The sequence below is a fragment of the Alosa pseudoharengus genome, unplaced genomic scaffold, assembly GCF_046254945.1.
Source record: "Alosa pseudoharengus isolate Yale_2024_CS ecotype anadromous, Long Island Sound unplaced genomic scaffold, YU_APseudo_1.1 YU_APseudo_1.1_scf_1, whole genome shotgun sequence".
NCBI lineage: Eukaryota > Metazoa > Chordata > Actinopteri > Clupeiformes > Clupeidae > Alosa > Alosa pseudoharengus.
In genome coordinates this window covers 21,078,096-21,106,069 of record NW_027468564.1, presented here as the reverse complement: position 1 = coordinate 21,106,069, position 27,974 = coordinate 21,078,096, and the positions used below count along the sequence as shown (strand labels likewise).

The 27,974-nt window shown below is 39.5% G+C and overlaps 1 protein-coding gene across 7 annotated transcripts in view; it reads right to left on the bottom strand.

Moving 5' to 3' along the window:
* Positions 1-527: 527 nt before the first annotated feature.
* The window catches only part of LOC143122874 (NACHT, LRR and PYD domains-containing protein 3-like), a 39,860-nt gene continuing 12,413 nt past the window's right edge, over positions 528-27,974 (bottom strand). For 5 of the 7 annotated variants that reach the window (XM_076283843.1, XM_076283869.1, XM_076283861.1 and 2 more), the window contains 9 exons: positions 27,852-27,925; positions 23,857-25,765; positions 15,999-16,169; positions 15,146-15,316; positions 9,661-9,831; positions 9,253-9,423; positions 7,140-7,313; positions 6,094-6,140; positions 528-3,158 (listed from right to left, as the gene is read on the bottom strand). In XM_076283843.1, coding sequence (XP_076139958.1) covers positions 2,623-3,158; positions 6,094-6,140; positions 7,140-7,313; positions 9,253-9,423; positions 9,661-9,831; positions 15,146-15,316; positions 15,999-16,169; positions 23,857-25,765; positions 27,852-27,925 — 3,424 coding nt within the window. In that variant the 3' untranslated portion in view covers positions 528-2,622. The other 2 variants (XR_012986770.1, XM_076283887.1) reach the window with 2 other exon arrangements.

The window sequence follows — 27,974 nt, the reverse complement described above, 5'->3', positions numbered from 1 at the left end:
TCATTTATTGAACATTAAAATGGCTCAATTTGAACCTAACACCACACAAGGGTTAGCTGATCCTAGTCAAGTGACAATGTAGACTATCAGTGGAGCAAGTGTTATTGCTAACATTGCAGTTCATTCCTGATCTTATATTTCCACCTATTGGCTCTCAAATACAACAGCAGTGAAATATTGTGCATTGTGCAAATATAGTGCATATCACGCAACTGAATTGATATAGCTGTCATAAGCCATATTCTTTTTTTCTTGAATCTGAACATTGAGTCTTATAGAGGCTGCTAGAAAATTTGGGCCCTATGACAGACAATAATTCAATACGCCCCTAACCCCCCCCACCCCCCGGCGCCCCTGTATGGAGGACATATTAACTATGAGAAATATGATGTTTATATGCTTGAATAAAGGGCACTTGAGATACACTCAACCATAAACATGTTACAAACAAATCTGTATATGATTTATCAACACATTTCTGTAACACACACATGGCATTTGCTTAGGCTATATTGATAACACATCCCTAATTGTAGGCTATCAAACGTGCCATTTATTTATTTGGTAGATGCTTTCATCCAAGGTACAGCAATAGAATAACAACACCAATATAATAACAACACCAATAGAATAACAACACCAATAGAATAACAACACCAATATCATAACAACACCAATAGAATAACAACACCAATATCATAACAACAGCAATCGAATAACAACACCAATAGAATAACAACAGCAATAGAATAACAACACCAATAATAGAATAACAGCAATATAATAACAACACCAATAGAACAACTAGTTACAACTTGAGCTCATACGCCCACATGTCAAAGAAATCCTGGCCCATGTCAGTACACACACACACACACATATACACACCCACACACACACAATCTGAAATGCTGAAAGAGCAATATTATCCTCAGTATACTTGAGTGACAACCACTCTCATGTAAGGACAGCCCTCGTCCATCTGAACGCATCGATGCATCAGCACTGCATGTGCTGGCATGATGGGAAAGTATCAGGTCAGGAGTACCAGGACAGAAGTAATGTGATTCCATTACAGTTAAGGCCTCAACCCACCTCCACTGGGGCTCTCCCCTTCTTCCTCCAACAGGGGGCGACAGTACGCGATTTCATTACAGTTAAGGCATCAACCCTCCCCCTCCAACACACAAACGTTCAGTGGGCATGCACAAAGTTTACATTTGGTTGTAGTCTTTTTGCTCGACTTTGACTGTGCCACGAGACCTTTTTTTACTGTCTATGCACTAGACACCAAGTTCCGTACAGCTTCCTTGTACGGCAAAGTGGTTGTTGCCATCAAGTGGTCAGGAGTGTGCTAACGCTTCAGGCTCAAATATTGAGCGGAAGGTTATTTGCAGTTGTGAGGTATCTGAAAAAATTGTTCCACAATAGCAAATAACACGGATTGAAATCATACATTGCGCCGATATATTTGTTTTTAATCATCAACGAACACCGCTACCACTTGGTGAGTTTTTTTTGATACGCGTAGTGGGAGCGGTGGCACTGCCTTTTTTTCTGCATTTCTATCCCTTTATTCTCTTTAATTCAAGTTCTCAGCACAAAGCTGACATTCACTGCAAGAGCATAGTTTGTGTTTTATCAAGAATCAAAAAGATTAGCGTGGCACCACTTTAGATGTTTCATTAAATTACTTGCTATTTCGCGAGACATAGAGAGATATTTCGGTTTCGCACACAAAGTGCACTTAACTATTATGTTCTTCATATCCCTGTCTCTAACAACCTGAAAATAATGAGCGTAGGATTATGTCCATCCCGCAAATAGAGTCCAACTTCGAGTCTGCTGCAGCCACAGTCATCTTCAACCAGTATCAGGAGATAACATTCTACTATTTTGTGCAGATTTTTTTCTCCTCTGTTGTTCAGCAATATATTACAGAAATTACATTACTTTTGTAACAGGTTACTCCAACACTGTATATTTTATAGTGTGGTGAGTGACGCAGACACATGCGACGCAGAACTTCGAAAGGTTCATGCTGGTTTTGAGGCAACGGCGTAGTCAATGCGTGGAGTCGATGCAGAAGCTTAAAACAGCCTTAACTGTGCCTAACAAATATGCCTGCACTCCAGACTTGAACACTATATACAAACAAATGCAAGTTTGGAGCATAAAACATCATAATAAACATTCTTATAAACGACAATTTCAGTAATGCACAACGTATGTGAAACTAATATGTAATAATATACATAACTTTGAACATTATCAACAAAATGCCTTTCCACAGCATCAGACCATCACACTATGTGCATGAACAGGAGTGTGACTCCTGCAGCATGAGGTCATGTGATCTGGCACAGGTACACAAAGACGGAGAGAGGAGGAGGAGGAGAAATATATGTAGAGAGAGAGAACAGGTGGAGAAAAATTGGGGGAGTGGGAGAGGGGGGTGAAGATGAGGAAAGAGGGAGAGAAACGAAGAAGAGGAGAAAGAGAGAGGGCACACACATTCACACACACATGAAGAGAAAACACACAACTCTGAAAACAGTCCAAAGGCAAGATCTGCTACTGCATGAACAGGTGACAGATGGAAGTACTTGTTGGAGGAGGAGCTCATGTGATCTGGCACAGGGACACTGAGGATTCATAACCAACCCAAAATGCTGGACAGAGGGGCTCAGTGAATGTGGAGTGGACCGTGTGGAGGTGGGTGAGTGTGTCTGAGGAGACGCTGTAGAAGGACAGAGTGCCGGCCGGCCAGTCCAGGTACACTCCTACTCTTCTGGAACAGGAGGAGGCAGGAGATATGGCAGTGTGTTCCTTATTGTGCCAGGCAGAGTAAATGTTAGGAGAGCACTCCAGACTCCAGGACTTGGCATTTCGTCCCAGCTGGTTGTCATCATCCCTCCCTTTCCTCTTGATGCTTTTATAGGCCACAGCTATATGAGCTCCATACCCACTCCACTCAACCTCCCAGTAGCAGCATCCAGACAGGTCCTCTCTACACAACACCTGACCCCACCAGTCAAATCTCTCTGGGTGGTCAGGATATGACTGATCCTCTCTCATACGTGTCACCTTTCTGTTCCCCCCAGAGACAGAGAGTTCTCTGCCTGCTGTTTTTGGGGCCAATGTGAGCTCACAGGCATCTGCAGAAAAGAGCAGAGGAGAGAACATCCTAATCAGAATATGGGGATTGCCAGCTATCACACACACACACACACACACACACACTCACACAAACAAACACACACACACACACACACATACACACATGCACAATTACATCATGCTATAAGTCTCACACCCAAACACATACACACACACATGAACAAACAAACACTTTCCAGGGTGCCATATTTTAACTTCCCTCACACAAAAACAATAAAGCACTGGAGTTGTGATGAAGCGTCTTGGAGAGTGGATATAACTTAATTTCACGTTGAGGTTGAAACACATCATTAGCTTAATTTGCTTCCCAGCATGCATTGCAACAGTTAGTCAGTTGCTTTGTTTCTAAACTATAGTTTTTGTTTTGAAACAATATGGACAGGGTTCTACATTAACTTTTTTGATCACCAGCCAATGTGGCTGGTAACTTTCTAAAGTTACTAGCCAATCAGAATTTCTACTAGCCAATTTGTTTCCGGTGAAAATATGAGTTTATGACATGAGTGTCACTGAACATGGATACATACCACAAAATATACACAGAAAGTGCAAACACTTCATTTCATGTTTGGGATATCTATCTATCTATCTATCTATCTATCTATCTATCTATCTATTTCTCTGTCGATATCCTCATCTCCTGCTTCATTCCTCTTCTCGCCCCCATAAGTCTGTCTTAACCGCATTTAGTTTAATCTTAACTTAATAAAAAGGAGATATCAATTATCATCAACAATGACAAGCCAGCTGGAACTTGCCACTCGGTTTCTCTCCCTCTCCTGCGTGCTCAGACGCGTTCTCAATTAAATGGAGTAGCATAGGGCCTATGTTCAAGTTGGATCTTTATAGAGAGGACCCACAACGTATCATCTTTATGTAACATGCTGTTGGTACATGTTGACATTGTATACTTTCTCTGACAAGAGTGAACATTTTTGCCTACAAGCTCCTCACGTTCCATCTTCAGCTAACTCCATAGACAATAAAATAAACAATCTTGCTGCTTCAGGTTTTGCGGCCTCCGTTACATGGCATCAGCCCTCCACAAAGGAAATCGATAAACACAATGCGTATTTCCTAACGCGTTATGTACCAGTATTTGTGTTATGTACATGTTATGTACTTTTTACTTTACTTTACTGGCTAACTCCCTCCTCTTTCATTCTATGCACCCTGCTCTGGCTCCGATCGTTCTTCTAATTCCTTGTGTTTTCTGGTAGAGGCTCCGTTTCCTTTCCATACCGTACTGCCAGGGGGATATATGACTGAGAACAGAGCCTTATGTATCATGCATGTAATGCCTCATGCATCACTGGCCAAACTGCCTAGTAAGTTTTTATTAACACCCGCCAAAATTAATTTTAACCCGCATTTGGCGGGTGTTAATTTAGAACCCTGAATATGGATAAACTCTGCTGAAGTTTTAAACAATAAAATAGCAGGATATACTCATTAAAACGGTTTGATTTGTTTATTGTGAATTATACACACTGCAAACATATTAGGTCCAAAGCGGTATAAAAATCAACCTGATTAGTTAATAAATTATTTTGGTGAAGGATGTCAGCTGTAACCATTAAATGTGAGCAGAATTGGTTGCATGTGTGCAGATTTATACGATCATTATCAAATAATGACACTGTAACTGAATAGAATGCAATTCAGATGACGGTACTCTCTCACACAGTTAGCCTAATCTCTCTCAAATCAGTAGGATGCACGCTCTGTGGCCAACTGGCATAGACAATTTAGGAAGGCCACTGCTCAAAGTTGTCTAGGGTAAAGCCTTCCGCACTCGCAACACAAACAAAGCAAAACACTCAGAAAGATCCAACGGCTCCCTACATGCTAACCCGTGTGGTGCACGGACTAACCGTGTGTGAATGTGATGTGTGTGTCAGCTTGAGCCTCAGAGAAACACTAGGCTACCTGTGGTGTGCTGGCACTCCCTTCCTGGTACTCAGTGTAGCTTAACCAGCCCAAGTTGTTTTGGGTTTTAAATTCAAGTTTTTATTTTCCTTAAAGTGGTATAAAATCAAAATACAATCAAATGCCAAATGTTGTCCTAATGCCACGGTTCATGTGGCTACAAACTAAAGGGGGGAACATCGGTCCTGTTCTCACAGCATGCCTCTCCTGATTAAGAAGACAGATGTAATTTACCACAGGTAGTGACATCACTAAATCACCGCCTGTAAGTCAGTGCTATCGCTACCATGTAACCCTAACCTATCCTAACACCCATAGGCTATGCAGAGGATATAAGGTTGACTGAAATGATCAATCAAAGACAAGACATTATAATAAACAGTTTCTCTGCTTGAGTTGTGAACATAGTTCCAAGAATGTTCTGCAAATGTTCCCAGAACCAAAGATTTGACCACGAAAGAACGTCCCATCATGTTTAAGAAAAATTGACTGAATGACCATAGGGAACATTCCTGCACCCTTCAGCAGACGGCCCTGAACAGAGAATTTTTTGCTGGGGTGTCCACTAATCAAGCACCTTTTTGGGGTGTCCACTAATCAAGCACCTTTTTGTGAGACTTAGCACAGTCATCCAGTAGTTTCTCTGGATTGATCAACAGCCTACATCAACAACATTTAAACGGCAGAGTAATAATAAAAAAAATGTTTATACTCAAAAGCATCAGGCTAAAGAAACCCCTGCAATGGCACAGGGCACACCAGGGGCTCAAGTGAAAAAAGGTCACTTCTCATAATATTCCAAATAAAAAATGCTTTAAAAGAAGTGGTTAATATAATAGGCTGGCACATATCTAACTCTAAATCTCTACTACAACAAAATGCAAAAAAAAAAAAAAATCTTTCTTTCATGAACATTGAGCTTTTGAACACCATACTGAAAGCATCTTTTCAAACATATCAAGAGAAAGACGCATACAGACTTACATTTCTGTACTCCTGGTCTCAATCTGATTTTTGCCCAGTGGTCAGTGCTGTGACACACACACACACACACACACACACACACACACACACACACACACACACACACACACACACATACAAACAAATATATTAATCACGTAAAAAGTTGTTTCAACAACAATATAGTAATGGTAATGGATGGTCAATGGTAAATTTCCCTCATGGGATCAAAAGAGTATATATACTTAATGGATGGGATTTTTCAGACTCTTTTGTCCATTACATTACATTATATGTATGTGTGTATATATATATATATATTATCTTCTTCCATATATATATATATGGAAGAAGATAATGGAAGAAGATAATCAAAGAACACAGATGACAGGGCAAGGCAACAAGGCACAGGTGAACACAATAGACAAGAGCTAGGCTAAACAATTACGAAACTTAACAAGACTTAGGTGAGGGACTGAGATTAAAGACAGGGAACAAAGACACATGGCAAAATAAACAAATGAACACATGGCTTACAGGAACTTAAAACACAGGGACAGGAAGCAGAACAAGGAAACCACAAAGTGAGCAAAACCCTCTATAAACTAAAAGACCCAAAAACAAGACACCAGAAACACAACACAAAACCCTAAACCGTGACAGAAGGCAAAGTAGGACAGAAAGGAAGAGGAAGAGACATTGTTTTGCAAAAACCTAAGAATTAGTGTATGTTTTTGCAGATTTGGTATAGGGTTATGTATTATATGGGGTTATAGTGACATGTTTACTGTAAAAAAATATATGATACAGTATGTAAAGATTTTGGTGTAAGCATTAATGAAGAAAAACTGTACTTATCAATGTGGAGTGAAAAAAGTCCTCAATGTACAGGTTCAGGTCTGATGTGTCATGTTTTTTTCAGTATATTCTTGCACTAAGATTATTAACTTATTATATGCTGTGATCTACAAGCTAGTCAAATCAAGAAAAAGAAGTCTGTGATTCAACTGTGGTTGAATTTGCAACCATTACATGTGTATATTCTGTGACAGATTATCTGTTCATACTTAAGTTTCTTCAGTTTACAGTGAAGATCCTTCAGTCTATCAGATAACATATTCGATCCTGATTTTCCAGGGTGATTGTAGCTCAGATCAAGCTCCTTCAGATGAGAGGCGTTTGAAGTCAGAGCTGAAGCCAGAAAACCACAACTTTTCATAGAGATGAGACAACCTGAGAGTCTGAGAGAGAGAGAGAGAGAGAGAGAGATGGGGAAGGGTTCATCCAATAGCTGAATTCACCAGTAACATGTGTTCAGAAATTAAGTAGCCATGAGGTAGAGGTCTGCGTGGGACTGATTTGTCCCGCGCCCGCCCGCTCCCGCAATATTCTGTCCCGCTCCCGCATTAATGTGTCATAATTAGTCCCGCTCCCGCCCGCATCTGTTACATGATGTCCCGCTCCCGCCCGCTAAAGCCCGCATGCAGCAGGGATAGCCTATTCAGTTTTTCTTTCTGTCTCACGAAAGGAGCACACACACCTGAGAAAGACTCCAGATGTCAAAGTTTAATTTGGTATTTGGCACGTTTATTTTTTAAACATTGCGCCCAGGGGTGTGGAAATTAACAACCTAGGGAGGGGCTTGGCGCATTGTCTAAAAATCACTATCGTACACCACCTAAACCTGGTCAGAAGTCACTGGTGAGTTGTTCATATGCTATTTTAGGAGCGCATGTCAACAGTCATATTGGCAGGTGCACGCACCATTCTATCATTCATGAACGCACACCAGCGCATGTCCATGCAAAGCATTAAATTGCACGATTGCAATGGGAAACATAATTAGAATAAAGATATTACGAAATACTGTACATCTCATGATGAGTAGTTATTCACCATAATTTGCAAATTGGTAATGACGGTTAAAAGTGATTAGGGGAGAGGCGAGAGACACGTATGAGCACAGCTGAAGACGCACTGTCACGAGATAGCCTAAGCAACTCCTCTGCAAGATAAATGTTGTTTTATTCAGTCATTTGAGCAATATTAGGGTAAGTGTTGCTTTTTCCAGCCTTTTCGGTGGTAACCCATTGTCAGTCAATAGTGAAAGTAACTGCATATAACTGTCTTGTCGTTGACTGACTCCTTGGTGAAGTTAGTTTCACTTTGCCAATGAGTTCAAATAGACGAGTGCAAATGCGTGAAGGCTATGCTAGGTTTTAGTAAAGCATGGTTTAAGAATGACTATTCTATACGGTCTCGCAAGCAGATCCTTCAAATGCGCCTTTGAATGCCAAAATACCGATGCATTTATTTGACATATCACGCGTTGCGCCGTTAAAGGGAATGACAGATGTCATTCTCATTGGTTTAAAATGATGTTACGCCCCAAACACACCCATATGACTGATTAAAAGACCTAGGAACACCTTGTTACGCCATGCGCTCCACTTTTGAGAACGAAACCCCTCCCAATGTGAACTGGACATCCTACTAAATTTGAATGGACTTTTGACGAGTGACGATGCACTTTAGAATGTCATGATAGGGCCCTATGTGTCTTAAAACAAACTCTTGTTGAATTACAGATTTTTTCAGTTGCTAGTTTTGAAATAGAAAATAGTGTTGCCTTGCACATTGTTCATTAGAAAATACTTACAGAGTAAACTGTAACTATCAAACAAGAGAAAATGGTTTGATTATATTGACATAAACAATGGCATCATGGCTTGTCATTTTGATTGCACTGACCATTTCATTAGCATAAATATTTGCTTTTGAGGAACACATTAAGCATTTTGAGCAAGATACACACACTCACAAAAAGACAAATCTGCTGTGTGCGCTCATGTCGGAATTTTCCTTTTTTTTGGGTGATAAACAATATCCTTTATTTCCAATGCTCAATGTTGACAGCTTTGGTTTGTGTAGGCAAATATTTGGCAGGATCGCATTTCTGCATCAATATGGCCAGGACATTGTAGTTCTGTTTCCAGGTAGTTGAACCTGATCCTGATCAGCTGATCCTGTGTAACTTGTTACAAAGCAATCGCTTTCGACTTAGTGCTCAGCTGCGCGATAACTCCAAAACTTCCATTTTAAGGAATAGACTGCAGTTCTAAAGCACAGCTCAGCTAGAGCAATGCAAACTGAAGAAGCAATTGTGCCATAATTACTAACCTTAATTTCTGCAGTTTACAGTGAGCAGAAGACAGTCCTTGACATAGAAGCTTAACTCCAGAATCTCTCAACTCATTGTGACTCAGGTCCAAGTATATCAGGAAGTTTTCTGACTGTAGAACACTGGCTAAAATCTGACAGGATTCATCTCTGAGGTTACAGCCAGCTAGTCTGTAAAGGAAAATATAATAGACAGAAAAGTAACAAATCACATTTAAATAACACTTAAATGAATGAATAAATAACATTTAAATGAATGAATGACTCTCCTGAAAAGGTACATTCATTTCTGGGTCTCAATCACATTTCCCAAGACCACAACATCACAAGATTTATCTGTAACACTACAGCCGAACAGTCTAATGTGACAAGTCGTCACATGGCAATAAAGAAATGTTAAACACCAACCTTAATGTTTGCAGTTTGCAATGGGGACTAGACTGTCCTTTAGAAAGAAGCTGAATTCCAGAATCTTCCAGGTTATTGTCCCTCAGGTTTAACACTAGCAGGGAGTTTGGTGACTGCAGAATTGAGGCCACAAGCTCACAGGACTTATTTGTGACTTTGCAGCCAGCAAGTCTGTAAGACAGTGTGACAAAATACAAAATATTACTCATTAATGATAAAGAAGGGCTTATGTTTACCAATTCTCCCTATACATAAATATAAAGAATGATATAATAAATCATTCAAATATCAAATATCATTATAAGAAAATCATTTTGAAGCATTGGAAAGACACACAGGCCCCATCCATGCATGTATGGAAGGGATTGATGAAATATTATTTAAGTATAGAAAAAGCAATGTGTGAGGACAGAAATAAAATACAACAATTTAATAGAGTATGGCAGGACATTTCTGAATATCTATAATCAAATGTTGGGCAAGTTATAAAGACTGCACGGGAGAACCTCATGGAGAACAATGTGTGAGTGTAGGGGTGTTAGTGCGACCAGGTGTGTGTGGATGTGTGTATGGGTGAGTGTATGTGGGGGAGTGTCTGTGGGTGAGTGTGTGTGTGTGTGTGTGTGTGTGTGTGTGTGTGTGTGTGTGTGTGTGTGTGTGTGTGTGTTTCTATGTGTGCTAGGGCATCCAGCAGGTATATTGGTATGTATGGAGTATGTATAGGTATGGGTGTCCTATGTATATATTCCGGTTCCGGCGCTGACAAGAGTGGCAGCATGTCGAGGTAGCTCTGTGTCTTTGTGTTTTTTTTTTTATGTCTTTTGTTTACTTTTTACTTCACAACTTTTTGGATTACACACTTTGAGGAGTGTTTTTATTCTATCCTATGGATACGGACCTATTGCAATGCTCCAGTGGCAGTAGTAAACTAGAAGGTATTTTTGCCTTTACATGTTAACAAGTGACCATTTTGGCATCTCACTAGTTAACTAGTGGGCCTGAAATAGCCTTCACTAGTTAACTAGTGGGCGTTTTGGAGCACACTAGTAAACTAGTGACACTTTTTGCACGTCACTAGTTACCTAGTCGAATGGAAATTGCCATCACTAGTTTACTAGTGGGTGTTTTGGTGCACACTAGTAAACTAGTGACACTTTTTAGACCTCACTAGTTAACTAGTGGGCATTTGTGTCTTCACTAGTTAACTAGTGAGCAGTTCTGCCTTCACTAGTTTACATGTAAGTGTCACATTGAAGCCACTAGTTTACTAGTTAAAGTTCCTTTGGCCAGCATGTTAACTTGTGTGCCACATGCAAATGTTGTGGGTGGGATTTTGTGAAATTCTGCGCTGTGATTGGTTGTCATGTTCTATTTGGACATAGGGAGCCAATAGAAAGCCTCAATTTCCAGAGGTCTCCGCCTCCTAATTTTAATTATGCGCCACTAGCTGACTAGTGTGAATTTTGTCTTGAACTAGTTTACTAGTATACATGTATGACCTCACTAGTTAACTAGTTTGGACAAATGATGCATCAACTAGTTAACTAGTGAGCCTACTGCCATCACCTAGCTAGCTAGTCAGCCATTTATGGTTCACTAGTTAACTAGTGACATTGACCTACTGCAACTAGTTAACTAGTGAGGTGTTTTGCCTTCACTAGTAAACATGTGCACATTTTTGGCTGTCACTAGTTAACTAGTGACACCCAAACGCCTTCAACTAGCTGACTGGTATGTATTTTGGCTTTTACTAGTTAACTAGTGGGCATTTCTGGTTCTCACTAGTTAACTAGTGAAGCTAAAATGTGTTCACTAGTTAACTAGTGAGCCTTTTGGCTCCCACTAGTTAACTAGTGTGCATATTTTGGCCCTCACTAGTTAACTAGTTCACACAAACATGGCTCACTAGTTAACTAGTTGACAAAAATGGCTTACATGTACATGACAATTATGCCTGATATCAAGATATCAGAATAAATGCTCAATCGGCTTGCCATACTGAAGCACATCTTCAACTTGAGTCTCCATCTCGGACAACTTCCAACACTGTGGAAGACATCATGTTTCACCCCTGTCCCTAAGAAGCCACACCCTAGTGAGCTTAATGACTATAGGCCTGTCGCTCTAACATCACACGTGATGAAGACAATGGAGCGTCTGGTCTTATGTATGCTCAGATCCCAGGTACGCCATGCACTAGACCCATTACAGTTTGCATACCAGGAGAAAGTGGGCGTGGACGATGCCATCACTTCTACACAGGACACATTCTCACCTAGACAAGGGGAAAAGTGCTGTGAGAATCATGTTCTTTGATTTCTGGGAGACTGGGAGACAAGCTCTTGCAGATCGGTGTGGACGCTCAACTGGTAACCTGGATTACAGATTACCTGACCGAGTGACCACAGTTCATCAGACTGAAGAACTGTCTCTCTGACACTGTGATCAGCAGCACCGGAGCCCCACAGGGAACTGTGCTCTCTCCAGTCCTGTTCACCCTGTACACATCTGACTTCTGCTACAACAACGAGTCATGCCACACGCATACGTTTTCTGATGATACTGCAATTGTGGGGTGTATCAGGGACGAGCAAGAGGAGGAGTACAGGAGCCTGGTGGAGGACATTGTGCAATGGTGCAAACTCAATCACCTTCAACTCAACACTTCAAAGACCAAGGAGATGGTGGTGGATTTCCGCAGGTCTAAAAATGTGGTGACAAATAGCCGGCCTGGAGCTGCTTTTCACTTACAAGCCGGCATTTTGATGAGCCAGGAGGCAGGACCAAATAGCAAACTAAAGCGTGAAGTGCAAAATGGGGGTGTGGATCAACGTATGGGAAGTACAAATGCCCCTATCACAACTTTTTTGTTATTCAATACAATGGCTTTGATAGGAGCTGTCCTGACATCAATTGACATGCATCACGGAAAATAAAGTTGTGGGTCACATAATAGTGTGGAAGTGTAACAATGTTGCTATTCTCTGTTAGCCTTATGTCAGTCATTCATCTAAAAATACTTTAAAAAACTGCATATCATGCTCTGACAGAATTTGTATGGGTTTGCTATCTGTATAATTCATGACTTAATGAGGTGGACTATGAATAACTGTGGAAGATTTCCAGTAGACTATAAAGGTAAGCGTTCATTGTCATCAAGTTTAGCTGTTTGTTTCTTTTCTCGAGCATTGAGAATAGCCGGATGGCGGAAACGTCTGCTCTTGCTCTCTATTAAAGGTGCTCTAAGCGATACCACATGTTTTTTAGGCTAAAACAGCTTTTGTCACTTACAGCAAACATCACCTCACCATCTGCTAGCTGCCTGTGTCCTGAATACACTGTAAAAAAATGTGATATCTGTGGACAGCCCAGGCTACAAAAACTTGTTTAGGATTTCAATTGCACAGGAGGGAGGGGGAGGAAGTAGCGGTAGCTCTCTGTTTTGTTTGAATGTCAACAGAAGTGACATTGCCCAGCATCGCTTAGAACACCTTTAAAAGAATTTTCTCCTTTTTGCAAGACTTTGTCTAGTCACTTTTTCAGTGTGAACCACTTACATTCAGAGATGGAACCACATGTTCCGGCTCTGTGACTACCCTCCTTGGGGTTAAATCGAACCCCCCTTTCAGCCTCCGTCTATGTAGAAAGGTTCTGCTATAAAGGTCGGGCTCATATACTGTATCATGGCAAATCGGGCAGTGTAAAAACGCCTTTTATATACTTGACAGATAGAAGTGCCTCATAATAGTTCAGTTGGAACTGATGCAAACACCAATCCACTAATATCATCACTGCTTGGTAACAAAAAACTACTAAGCATTTGAGCAATACTGAGCCAACTAAATGACAAGCATGTGTTACATGCTTCAAATGTAAAGCACTTTGAGCTGCATTCTGTGTATGAAAGGCACTATACAAATTATTATGACCGCCGCGCAGCGAAGCGGCGGTCATATAGGTTTAGTCAGAATTTTTCTTTTTTTTCTTTTTCGCATGCCCAAATTTCTGTCAATGATTCCCGGTGTAGAAAAGAAGAAGCAGTCAGTATAACACATACTGCTTCTCTATGGTTGGTTTACCCCTTCCCAGAATGCAAAAAATACTGTATGATAATATTATTTGTATGTAGGTTAACAGGAAACAGAAGCATTTTAAGAAAACATTAAAATGTGTTTGCATAACAATGAGCGTGGTTCCATGTAGCCAATAAATGGTTTTGAATCAGTTTATTACCCAAATTGCGTTTATGTCAATATTCCGTTTAACCTGTTTACATCCAAGTAGAATGTCACGTTTTGAGCATATTTCTGTTTACATAGCAATCGACATTATTCCGAATAAGTCAGCGATGCAGCCCACAAATAGGCACCCAACATCATGACATGAATCTCCACTGGTGGAATTCCCTCTTTTGACTGAATAATAAAGCGTCTTAAGCATCTTGCACCTATATTTCACTTGTTCAGGCGTATGTTGATAGCCAGCCTCATTACGGTTTTTACAAATCTTTTTAAAAATGTCCCTTTTATGACATTTTCTCCCGTCAATGAACTCCATGACATTTGCATGATTGCAAGACATAAGTTTGTCTCTTTGTCTTTCCAAAAGTGTGCGCGATGTTGATTGCACAGGCTTTCAACACTCTTCCTTCTGGGAGCATATTCCTTTTAAGGTGTTTTCATGACCCAATATTCTGTTTAAAACAGGCATATACTAGGTTGTGCAAACAGTTTATTAGTAAACCGAATATGGCCTTTTTCGGTTTATTTCAATCAGAATAAGGTGTTTACAAGACACACGCATATTCTGTTTATTCCCAAAAAAACTGATTTGAAACTGTTTATTGGCTGCATGGAACCACTCTCAATGACTGAGTGTAAATAAAATGTTTTCTCTTTATTTGACAGCAAAGTGGAGTATTTCAAAATAACAGGTTAATAATGTTGAAATCTGGGTGTAAATGAATGGCAGACTTTTAGAGTGCAGTTTTCTGTTTCTTTTCTGGTATGCTTATGTACAGCATCTTCAAGTGAAGATTTGAGTTTGCATAAACAGAGCATCAACTTTCAAAGGAACATTATGTATAACACTGTGAATTGTAAGTCTACTTCTAGTGCTACTGAGTATCCAAGTTTTTAAACATGTTTTAAACTTTTCTCACATCTTTTTGCCGACCCCAAGTTTAAGAACCACTGATGTAGACAATCAATGGCTATGCTGATGGCATCAGTATTAGAAAACATACATGTGTATTTTCTTAAATAAACAATTGAATTTAAAACTGTGTTTATGAGAAAGCTGTTTGCTGTACTTATAAAAGATTTGCTACAAGTTTAATGTACCAACTTAAGTTTAGTTTCACCGTTGGAGTCAGCCAGGCTACTCACAAGTAGGACACCACAGCACAGTGACATAGGCAAATTATGCTGACATGGCTCTCTTATATCAGGAAATACATGGTCATAAAGGAATGTCAATCACTAACCTTAATGTCTGCAGTTTGCAGTTGGGACTAGAAAGTCCTTCAGAAAGAAGCTGAACTCCAGCATCTCTCATGTCTTGGTAACTCAGGTCCAGCTCAATCAGGGAGTTTGGTGACTGTAGAACTGAGGCCACACGCTCATAAGACTTATCTGTGAGTTTACAGCCAGCAAGTCTGTAAGACAGTGTCACAATTTATTATACAAATTATTATTCAGTCTCCCTATAAATAAATATAATGAATGAATACTGTAATGTGCTGGAATGATTTCAAAAAGAGCTTCTCTATACTGCCACACTCCTCACAGTTCTCTCAATCTAATTTAATATTCAGCAGCAGCATGTAAAAAATACATTTCTAAAAGTAATAGCTTTCCTTACTTAAAATGAGTGTTACTTAATTTTGAGGTAGAAAAGTAAACAATCAAGTAAATTACACTTGAATTGCTGAAGTTTGTGCTACACTGTAAAATCAGTTTGTTAATCTTACTTAACCTGTTAGTTAACCTTACTGCATGCAAACCGATTGCACTTGAAATTCCTATTCCCGATTAGTCTGTAACTTCAAGTTGTGCAAACAAAAGCTGATGAGAAAGCTGTAAGCTGTAATCACAAACTGATTTTGCATGAGATTTACTAACGTTTTTTACCACAGGTTGCGCCCTTTGGAAATTGAAAGTGAACTAATTGTCCAGACCAATTCTTAATAATAAATAATAAAGGTGGCTTGGTGTCAGCCATGCTACTTAGAAATAGGACACCACAGTGATGTAAGCAAACTGTTTGATTGTTATGCTGGTATGGCTCTCTTAAATTGTCAGGAAATGCACAGCAATAAAGAAATGGCAAATACCAACCTTAATATCTGCAGTTTGCAGTGGGGACTAGATAGTCCTTTAGAAAGAAGCTGAACTTTATAATCTCCCAGGTCATTGTCACTCAGGTCCAGCTCTATTAGGGAGTTTCGTGACTGTAGAACACTGGCTAAAATCTTACAGGACTTATCTGTAAGTTTGCAGCCAGAAAGTCTGTAAGACAGTGTGATAAATACAAAATATTACCCATTAAAGATAAACCTGCTAAACCTGACAACTAGAAAAGGCTAATGTTAGATTACATTGGCCAGAATTGGGTCATTACAGACTTTTGCCGTAAGTCACAAAACGTGGCAAACACAAACACTATTAGATATTGTTTTAGCATTTTAAATACACATACAAAAATTAAATGTTTGCGGTAGATTTGCAGCAATTTTGTGGGTGATTTGTGGGAAACAAATGAGTTCATTAGAAAATATTGCCAGATGTTTGCCAATGTTGGCCTCTAGAGGCAAACTTCCAGCAAAGTTCTGGCAACAATGAGAAGTTTGCCACTAGTGGCAAATGTGTTTGCCAGTGATTTGCTACCACACTTATCCAATAATGACAAACTTCCAGTGAACTTAAGGATTAGTAATATTCTGTAATATTAGAAATGCATGCATTTGACAGTTAAATGCACCAGGATAAGGTAGCATCCAATCAGGGTTATCACAGCATAGTAATGTAGGAAATGTGTTTTCTCCCCTCAGCGCCTGGATCCAGTATTAATGCCTTTGAGAATCTGAGTGAAATCGCTGAAACGTCTGATTCGGGAGCCACTCTTGTGATCCCATGTATTAAACAGTAGGCCTACATCACATCCCTGCAAAGTTTATTTCAAAAATCTATTCCAACCAGCAGTGCTCAGTATGACTGGATTATGGATCCATTTAATGCAGCATGTTGTAGGCTATTTCATTGAATATATTGTACAATGCTGTAGAATATTGGCCTGTGCTTGCTAATATGTTGCAGAAATATGTCTGTTTAATTTACAGTGGCACATTATGTATTTATTTATATTATATTTGCAGCACCAGCTGATTTTAACTCTGCTGAAGAGGACATATTTAGAACTTGTCGTTATTTCAATAAATTTGACCATTTTAAGCTTGATGCACTTTCTTAGTAACCTGATCCTAACCAGATGAATTTAGTTCCGCTTAGCTCCGCCTAGCTTCACTCACATCCATCTGGGACCTCTTCCATTGAGAGTGATTTCTGCAACCGACTTTATGGTTCAGCCAATCAGGACGCAGGGCGGGAGTTTCATAGATGTGACATAGCGTAGAAGCGACTGTGAGACTGTTATTAGCGTCACGGGTTGGCTTCGATGTGAGTGGTTGAAGTAGCACGTCAATAGATGACGGACAAGTGGCTTATTCAATCATATGCAAGCATTTTTTGATTAGGCCCAGCCTTCTGAAGCAACACTTCAATGGATCGGTTCCAGATGGATGAGTGGAGCTAGGCGGAGCGAAATTCATCTGGCTAGGGTCAGGTTACTTTCTTAGAGCGATGATGGACAGGTGGGGCTCGAAAATGCCCCCTTGATCAAAGTGGGGAATGAAAGAAAAAGTTTGAGAACCACTGGTTTAGTGTAAGGTGCCAATCTTAGCGGTTTTAAGTCAGTCGGAGTCAGTCTTTTTCTAGTTTTGCCGTTACGACAATATCAAACATGTTTGATATTATCGCAAGTCTTTTTAGTCGTGGCTCATGCAAATAGTGATGTGAACAATGTAAAAACCAATAGTGACCTCTCTCCAACACCAAACAGGAAGGGGCAAACAGCTGTAGCCTATATGATTATTTGTTTTTTTCCTTTCTTATAAATTATTAGTCGGCTATTCCACGTGACAGAACAACTCTATATCTGTTAGGGATGTCACACATGAAACAATGCTGCAGAAACACGAAAAAATTAATTTGATATGAGTAATCTATCATATGAGTTCCTGTTGATATGTAGTGCACAATGGAAATAATTTAAAGGAATCTAGTAGCAGTCTGGTAAATATTGACCCTGCATGATCCCTAGTTGTTGCAAAATCATAGTCTGTGACTAGTCTGTGTGAGTCTGAGACTGTAGTCTTTCAAAAATCTTTTCCAAATCTTTGCTAAGTCTGTCAGTGTAAGGAGGGCTTTAGCTGTAGTCAGTGTTTCTCACAGGAAATATGTTAAAATGTGTCTGACTGGGAGGACGGGGACATATTGAGATATATTCAGTTCAGTTCATATATATTATTATTAAACACACAAAGGATATCTAGACTGTTTATCTGGATGCTTTATTTAATTGATTGAGAAAAGACTGTCGATTAAATACAAATGATTTATCACTGCACAACAAAACTTATATATATATATTAGGGCTGTCAAAATAACTGATTAATTTTGATTAATTAATTTGAGAAAAAATAACTGATTTAAAAAAAAGCACAGATTAATCGATTCCGTATGACCTTTGCCCCCGAGCCGTTCTAGTCAGTAACCATTAGACTGTAAAATGAAGGAGAGAAAAGAAAATGTGCTGCCTAGATCATTGATTGGAACATTAACTTGTAAAAAACAGCCTAATGGTGTTGATAAAAAATAAAGTGCTCTGCATTATAAATATTTAAAATACTTTCACAGCAAAAATGATATATGCAATCAATTTAGATTAATTAATCACAGAGTAAGTAATTAATTTGACTATTTTTTTTAATCGATTGACAGCCTTAATTATTATTATTATTATTATTAGATAGATAGATAGATAGATACTTTATTGATCCCAAAGGGGAAATTCAATCCATATTATTATTATATTATTTATTTGTTTGTTTGTTTTGTTTGTTATATAAACTACTTGTATAAAAATAACAAAAAATATTCTTTCTATTTCTGATTATGTATTCATGACAGCACATATTATTCAGATATATTATAGCTTAGGTGCTGTTAAGGCTCCAACAGTTCTCTCTGACTCTTTATGTGTCTACTTCAGCCGTAAGCAGCTGTCAGCAGCCTGGAAATATTGTAAACAGAGTAGGCCTAGCCTAATTGGCTAGTTTATCATAGTCTGGGAAACAACTTTCCCATTTACATTGGGATAAAAAATTATAAGAACTTACTAGTTAACTTGAATGCAACAGTTTTGAGCAAATGTGTGCAGCGTGCTTATCATCATGCTAAGGGACCATTCTGTATTTATGGAATGGACCACCAGAGGAAAATAGGGGAGGGTCATGTCTTTTTATTCTTTGTTGAGGGGAGGGTCACCCAACTTTTTTTAGTCTAGGAGGGAGGGTCACCCACCTTTGTATTCATGAAAACAGCAAAATTTTGCCCATCGCCCAGGGCCTCGCACCTGGCCAAAGATGACAATAAGCGTTACTCTTCATTAACGCCTATTGTAAGCAAAAAGCTCAACGTCAAATTTCTCTCATATTGTTCCTCATAATCACTAAGAATCTTCAAAAAAATTAGCATGACGTCATATTAGGCCTATGAACTTTAGGCTAGGCCTACCTGACGTTACAGCATGTTTCTTCAATCTCCTTCACTGACGCCTATGGAAAAGGCTTAACGTCCCAAAACAACGATCAATGATCATCAAATTTCTCTCTCATATTGCTCTTCATAACGATCTATAAAAATCTAGCCCAAGGTGCAGATAGGCCTACATCCGTACACTATGCAAGCGCCAATGAATCGTGCTGTCACGGCAACCATGCTGTTAACTTAAAGGAGAATTCCAGTATTTACCACTTTTAATTATCAACAAACACCACTAACCACTCGGTGAGTTGCACAGTTTGAAAACCAATGTTAAGGGTTGTTTTAAGGACATATTTGTGCATGCCTGTAGGCAGCAACTCTGAAGCAGTCAAAGGTGATTCTAAATGAGTCAAAAAGTCAGAGACAGGACCCATCGTCAAAATTTCTGTGTCCACCACTCTAGTTCATCCAAAACAAACCAGAAAAGGGACTTAAAGTGCTAAATACTGGAATTATCCTTTAGATAGTAGCCTAACACTCGTTCGCCTTTAAGCAAGCAAAATGCTTTGAAGATATCTGTTTTGCTGGAAGGGCAAGGCAAGGTGGTAGCAACAGGACAACAGTACAGAGACAGGTCCGATGGCAGGGCTAATGTTATGAGAGTAGGCCATTAAAATACGGAATATTTTACGGGAAAATATTAAAACGGGAAGACAGCTGGAAAAAAGTTAAAATATGTGATAAACCCGGAAAAAGTTGACAGGTGTGTTTCGGTCCCGGTGATTATTTGTGAAATTGTGCAAATGACAAAAATGACAAATTGTGAAAATGAATGAAAATGAGGCATTTCAAGGAAGGAGCGGTAGCAAGCTCCTAAATTGACGCTCGTCTGAGAAATGGAATTTTGGATAATATTCAGCTTCGGCACCTTACAATGACCGAGGAAGCCTAGTGACAAGTCCATAGCAACCAGTTCATTTGTTGAATTTGTTATTACCAAGTGTTCTTTGTTGAATGGTCTCAATGTTTTATTGTTTTATTTCATGTGAATACTGGTTTACTGAAGGAGTAACTTAGTATTTGAAGTAATGCAGTAATGCAGGAAGTGTGCATTTTGTTACCATGTTTATTGTGTTTCCACAACAATGTTAGTGAGTAAATCTACTGAAAGGGCCACCATCTTGGTGAAGTGTAATGTGTAAGATGAGAAAGCAGAGGTTAAGTCAAGTATGACATGGTTGTTAAAAAAACAGTGGCTATCTGTACATCTTTGCAAAATGTGAACCAGCACAGAAGACATCAATAAATTGTAGGGGAGGGTCATGCGTTTTTTCTACATCACTTTGGAGGGTCATAGATTTTTTTTCTGCTGGCGAGGGAGGGTCACTCACGTCTTTTATGACAAACAGTCACTAACCGGATTTAGCAACAACAAGTCCTTGCTTGCGTGATTGTGAATGTTTGGATTAATCCGTTTAATCCCAAATTTTTCCCAGACTTGAATATATCAAAATCATGTGCCTTGAGTAACCCTTTGAAGTAATCAATTACTATTTTGTCAAATTTTCCTGAAAAAGTGGGTGAAAAGGAGTCTTTTATGCTTGATCGATCACTTTTGTGACCGTTGGGAAAAAACATAGTCCGATTTTAGGGATTTTCACACATTTCATTGTGCAATCATCTAATTTTCAATAAATTCTAGTCAGAGATGATAAGGGGACATTGTCCCAGGTCTGTTCTTTACTTTTAATTTTGTATCACAATACAATTTCAACATTGCCTCTGCAATTCTCTATTATATTATAAGTGTGCCGATTTTTACATAGAAAAGGCATTATATCACACTATTATGTATATAGTGTAAACAACACCACCCTACAATACAACAGCAACCACAAATGTTACAAAAAGTGATGTTAGTTGTCTGTCTGTTTGTTTGTTTATTATTGCATTATTTAATTTTATAATGCATTATTTAATTAATTAATTAATTACACAACAAATTGTCCTGCAAGTCTACTGCCATACTTCCAATGACATTAATTGCCTTTCCATTGGACCAGCAATTCGTCTCCTTTGGTCAGTGGTATTGTTAAGGTCACTAAATGAAGTGAACCTATGTTACCTGGTCCCTATGCTCTAAAGGCCTTTTATTCATAAGGCCCTATGTTCCCAGTGAACCTATGTTACCTGGAACCTATGCTCACTCGGGTACCTATTATGTGCTTTATAAAGCTGGAGGACCCTGGAAACATACAATGCTTGACCTGGGGAACACAGGGCACCTGTCCATGATCCCATCACATATAAACCTGAGGAGCATAGGAACCTGCTCTGACCTCAGTTATTGGCCTAATCTAGTGTCAGAGGGGTGTGATGTCCACTATATTGCTAAATTTCATTAATTTTACCACTGGATTAAGTAAGGTTCTAAATGCATATACAACAGCATTACCATATGAGCCTGTCTGGCATCAAACACACAAGTGGAGAGGTTTGTTTGGTGAGTGCTGTTAAACATATTTTTATCACAGCATGCAACTAAGTAAATTGCCATCTTCATAAGGCCCTATATTCCCAGTGTGTATCCTGGGACCTATGCTCATTTGGGTACCTATTATGTGCTTTATAAAGCTGGAGGACCCTGGAAACACACAATGCTTGACCTGGGGAACACGGAACACCTGTCCATGATCCCATCACATATAAACCTGAGGAGCTAGGAGCCTGCTCTGACCTCAGTTATTGGCCTAATCTAGTGTCAGAGGGGTGTGATATCCACTATGTTGCTAAATTTGATTAATTTTACCACTGAATTAAGTAAGGTTCTAAATGCATAATAGGAAGCATTCTGTAATTTTGACATACAATAGTGTGAGAGCAGATTGTTGAGACACTTGATCTTTATTTTTGATCACATGAAGCTTTGCTTCTGGTTCGTCTGACTGGTCCCTATGGCAGAGGCCCTACATAAGTGGAGGGGTATTGTTGGGAAAAGGGGTGGGGAATATTTTTTCTGGTAAGGTTGTTCATATCTACTGCAAGGCTCTGCATAAATTCAGCCAATATGCCTTCAACAGGCTGACTGGCAAGTTGATTATACCCCCCACCACCTTATTTATATGTGACATTATGTAATATAATAGTCAATAAGTATGATGATTTACTGTTTTTGAGGTGTGATATTAAAATCTGGGCAGTCAGTTAGATATGATATGTGCAGGAAGTGACTGAAAGTGAAATTAAAATAAAGAACAGCATAGAAAATCAGCTATTACAATAATTATGTATAATAGTGTGGTGTAATGGATTTTCTATGTAATAATTGGCACACTTAGAATATAATAGAGAATTTTACAGGCCATGTTGAGAAATGCCATGTGATACAAATTTAAAAGTAAAGAACAGATCTGGGACAATGTCCCCATATCATCTTTGAATGGAATTTAGTGGAAATTAGATGATTGTACAATGAAATGTGCGAAAATCCCTAAAATCGGACTATGTTGTTTCCCAACGGTCACAATTGTGACCGTCATCATGTTCACTCATGAGAACTATGAGAATGCTGAACAAAGTTCATATATTTCAATTGCATCCCTCCATACTAGACACCTTAAAGATGATGTGTACCAAAAATCTTTGTCCTATGTTAACATAAACATACTTTTCTAAGCTTTAGTTTGGGAGCTTTTGGGTGGACATTTTCTGGTCAGTGTGCAACCAAACATAAGCAGCTCTGGCCATGTGAGAAATTACACTACACATTTGGCACTGCACATATTTAACTGAGACCCTTTCAGGTTTTTATTTTTGGGAGAAATGTATTGATAATTCATCCAGCAACAGTTTTAAAGGTACAAGAGCCAGATTTTTTTGTACGGTCACTATAGTGACCGTTGGGATTAAACGGGTTAAATGTGTGTGCTGAGGGGCAATGAGAGGCTGTGTAGCTCTACAATGAAAGAGCTATGAAGTTATTATTTATTTATTTATTTATTGACAACATAATTGCATCACAATTAAAAAAAATTCTCAACCGGTTGTAATTTTCATGTGTGTAACAATTTTAAGCCGATTCACGGTGCATCATTACATTCCTAGTAGTGGTTTAAGTGGTGGGAGGATCCACTGATATCAGGCTACTGCCATGTTTTCCTCCCAGTGGGTCAAAATTCTATTTTTGTGACAGCAGCATTGTCATCAATACATCAGCAGAGGCATTTAAAGTATAATCACGCACAGCATCATCATTATCACTACATCATAACATTATCTCATAAATACAAGTTTCAATATCAATAATAACTTAAAAGTTTTAAAGTTTATTCATAAGATTATTCATGTTTATCCATCTCTATCAGAAACTCACCGTGCCTTTCTGCAGCACCTCACAGCTGGGATCAGTCTCCTGCGTCCCTCATCTGATGTGTTGTATTTCTTCAGGTCAAACTCATCCAGTACCTCCTCAGACATCAACAACATTTGGGCCAGTGCTGAACAGTGAGCAGGAGACAACTTCTGTTCAGTGTTATTTGGTGATGACAAGTATTTCTGAATTTCTTTGTGCATGGATTGATCATTCATTTCAAATAGACAGTGGAAAAGATTGATGCATCTTTCAGGAGAAAGATCTTCTCTGTTGAGCTGCTTAATGTACTGGCACGTCTCCTTGATGCTCTTTGAGGTGTTGTATATTTGGTTCAGTAGACCTTGCAGAAGCATCTGACTGCTCTCCAGAGAGATGCCCACAAGGAAGCGAAGGAAAAGATCCAGATGTCCTTTCTTGCTCTTCAATGTTTCATCCACTGCACCCTTAAGTAACACATGAAGATGATCTTCCGATTGTAAGCCCAGCACTGACCAAAGGTATGATATAATCGAGGGGCTGGGATAATATTGTAAATGTAAGCCCATCACTGACCGGAAGAATGATCCAGTTAAGGGGCTGGAATCACCTCTGTGTTCTTCACTGAGGAGAAATTTCAGTGCATGAAGGTTCTCAGTCATGTAAGAGTGAAACACAAACAGAGCAGCCAGAAACTCCTGGATGCTCAGATGCACAAAGCAGTAGACCTTTTTCTGATTAAACACAGATTCTTCCTTGAAGATTTCAGTACACATGCCAGACTCTGAGGCTTCACTGACATCAATGCCACAATCTCTCAGGTCTTCATCATAAAACATTAGATGTCCATTTTCAAGATTCTTGAAAGCCAGTTCTGCCAGCTTCAGCAAAATGTCTTTCTGGGATTCTAGAAATTTCTCTTTATCCACTTTATGTCCACTTCGATACTTCTGATCCTTCCTGGTGGTCTGGATAATCAAAAAGTGTATGAACATATCAGTCAGAGTTTTGGGGATTTCTTGGGTGTTCTTCCATTTCAGCAAATGCTCAAGTACAGTGGCTGCAATCCAACAGAAGACTGGAATGTGGCACATGATGTGGAGACTCCTGGATAACCTAATGTGTGAGATGATTTTGTTGGCCTGACTCTCATCACTGATTTTCTTCCTGAAGTACTCTTCCTTCTGTGGGTCATTGAATCCTCGTACTTCTGTTACTTGGTCGACATACTGAACAGGAATTTGTCTGGCTGCTGCTGGTCTTGAGGTAATCCAGATGAGTGCAGAGGGAAACAGAGTTCCCTGAATGAGGCTTGTCATCAGAACATCCACTGACGATGTTTGTTTTAAATCAGACAACAGCATGGTCTGCTGGAAATTCAGATTTAACCGACTCTCATCCAATCCATCAAATATGAACACAACCTGACAGCTGTTGTATTCTTCACCATCCTTTAGCTCCTTCAGCTCAGGGTAGAAGTCAAGCAGGAGCCTGTGAAGAGAATACTGATTTTCTCTAACCAAATTCAGCTCACGGAAAGGTAGGAGGAACATAAAGTCTACATCCTGACTGGCTACCCCAGCTGTCCAATCAAGAATGAATTTCTGCACTGAGACTGTTTTTCCAATGCCAGCAACACCTTTGGTCAGGACAGTTCTGATGTGCTTCTTCTGTCCAGGTAAGGGCTTGAAGATGTCATTGCACTTGATTGGCGTGTCTTCTGTAGTTTGAGATCTGGATGCTGACTCTACCTGCCAGACCTCATGTTCCTTATTCACCCCTTTACTCTCTCCCTCTGTGATATAGAGCTCTGTGTAGATCTTATTGAGGAGTGTCTCAGCTCCTGGTTTGATGATGCCTTCAGATATGTTCTCAAACTTCCTCCTCAGACTGGCTTTGTGATTCTCTATAACTCCCCTCAGGTCCTCAGTTCCTGTTTAGCATAGAGAAGGTTATGTTAACTAGATGTGTAAAATATGACCGCCGATCAGTCCTGCACATTCTCTCCGCAAAATAAATCCTACTTGTCAATTTGGGCCCATTATCTACTCCATCCCTTACTCTTGCAACTCATGTTGGAAGCTTGATAAAGGCTGTGAGCTCTGACTGATGTTACGCCTTTAACTCATTGAATGCCGCGCTGTTTTCGGAAGCCGTTCATTTCTACATGCCTCTGTTCCTAAGAAATCCCAAGCTAAACAGTGGCTAGTTTTCATCAAAATCCCTGTTTTATTTCTAGAAATGTAGATGTAGCGTCTTTGATGAAATATGAAGTGTTGCCTGTAAAGTTTCCGGGAAGTGACCTAGCGAAACCTGGCGAGACTGCCACCTAGTGATAAACCCACGAAAATGGCCTGGTTTTGACCTGACGTGCATGTGTCACTGATTCAACCCAAAGCGGCAACCATCAAAAGCAGAGTTTTAAGATTAAATGTCCAGATAAAATGTCCAGATTGTGCGTTTTCATGAGTTTTCGATCAACCTGACAGCTGTTGTATCCTTCAGCTCCTTCAACTCAGGATAGAAGTCAAGCAGGAGCCTGTGAAGAGAATACTGATTTTCTCTAACCAAATTCAGCTCACGGAAAGGTAGGAGGAACGCATGGGAAGGAAAACCGTAATATTACGTTTTTGGCACTCGATGAGTTAATAAAAAGTCACGTCAGTAACTAAAACAGAAAAAGAGTGTGCAGCTACCCTATTCTTAATTTGATAAACACCTCCACTTGGGTGTGTGTCTCCATGCTTTTCACAAGCTTGCATATAGCAAAAAAAAGATTGTTTAATGCCAACATTTTACATTAATGAGTCTCTTGGTGTGCTTGTACTTGTACTTTCTAAATGCCTGGCGTATCCTAGGACATTTCTCTTACCTCTTGAATTTCAAGTAAGCTTGTGGATTTTTTTTTGTTTGGCCTTTTTATGCCTTCAATGAGACAGGACAGTGGAGAATGACAGGAAGCGAGTGGGAGAGAGAGTTGGGGTGGGATCCGGAAAGGACCACAGGGCGGGAATCGAACCCGGGTCGCCGGCACGGCCGGGGTTGGAAAATGTTGGTTTTAAGGACTATGGACAGGCCCTAACTCTACAGGTACAGATACAGTCGGTTAACAGGTTCGGAAAGGTTACCGCCCCCCATGTGGGGGAAAGCATGCTGACATCACGCAAGTCAATGGGCGAACTCGCTAGCAGTTATACTTTCATTTTACATTCAGATGGGGTTCTGCTTGTTTTTTTAATTATTTGAAGGAATTGTGTTTACTTAACTGCCCAGTGTATGCTTACAACCTAATTCACCCTCGTTTTCCCAATGTTGACAACAAATTTGTCTGGAAGCTAATATTCAATGATAGCTTCATTAGGTTGCTAACTGGCTAACTTTATATCGTCAAAGTAACATAGCCAACATTACTTGTTTAAACTATTCCCACGGACATTGTAGGGAATGTACATTCATGTGAGAATAAATTAAGATGCAATGAGTATCTGGTGTTTACCTGCTAAACCGAACTACACAGTCCGGCCATTGAAAACAGTTCTACAATGAGTACACTCAAGACAGTTCTAGCAGTTTAACTTGAATTACCAAAATGAGGGAACTTAATGTTAATCTTAACCTCGTTGACACACAGATAACTCTCAGTCCCAAACATTTCTGTGCTGTTTATTGATGTTTGCTGAAAGATTTAACCTTTTTAACGGTGTTCTCTGTCCTCATGCCGGTGCACCTCCATTATATTACATGCAATCGAAACAAATATTTTCCCCCATGGGAGCGTTTCAGCCATGGTAACCACGGTAACTGGGGGCGATAACCACAATTATGACTAGATACTGACTGTATGTATAGGTGAATGGTCCTGTGATCTGCAGATCAATGGAGTAATGCGGGTGCACAACGTTTCAATTTCGTCTCACTGTAGACGCAACGGAATTCATAACAATATGGATACAGTATGACAACAATTCCCTGTTTCATGTACAGTATCAGCTTCAGTTGTTTATTTCTCTAATCCTCACCTGTGTTTTTGTTGATGCTGTCACTCAGTACCTGTTCATGCACTCCACCCATCAACTGAACAGTCGACAAATCACTATAAGCACATACACATGGAGTCAGTTAGCATAAACGTTAGTGCAGTG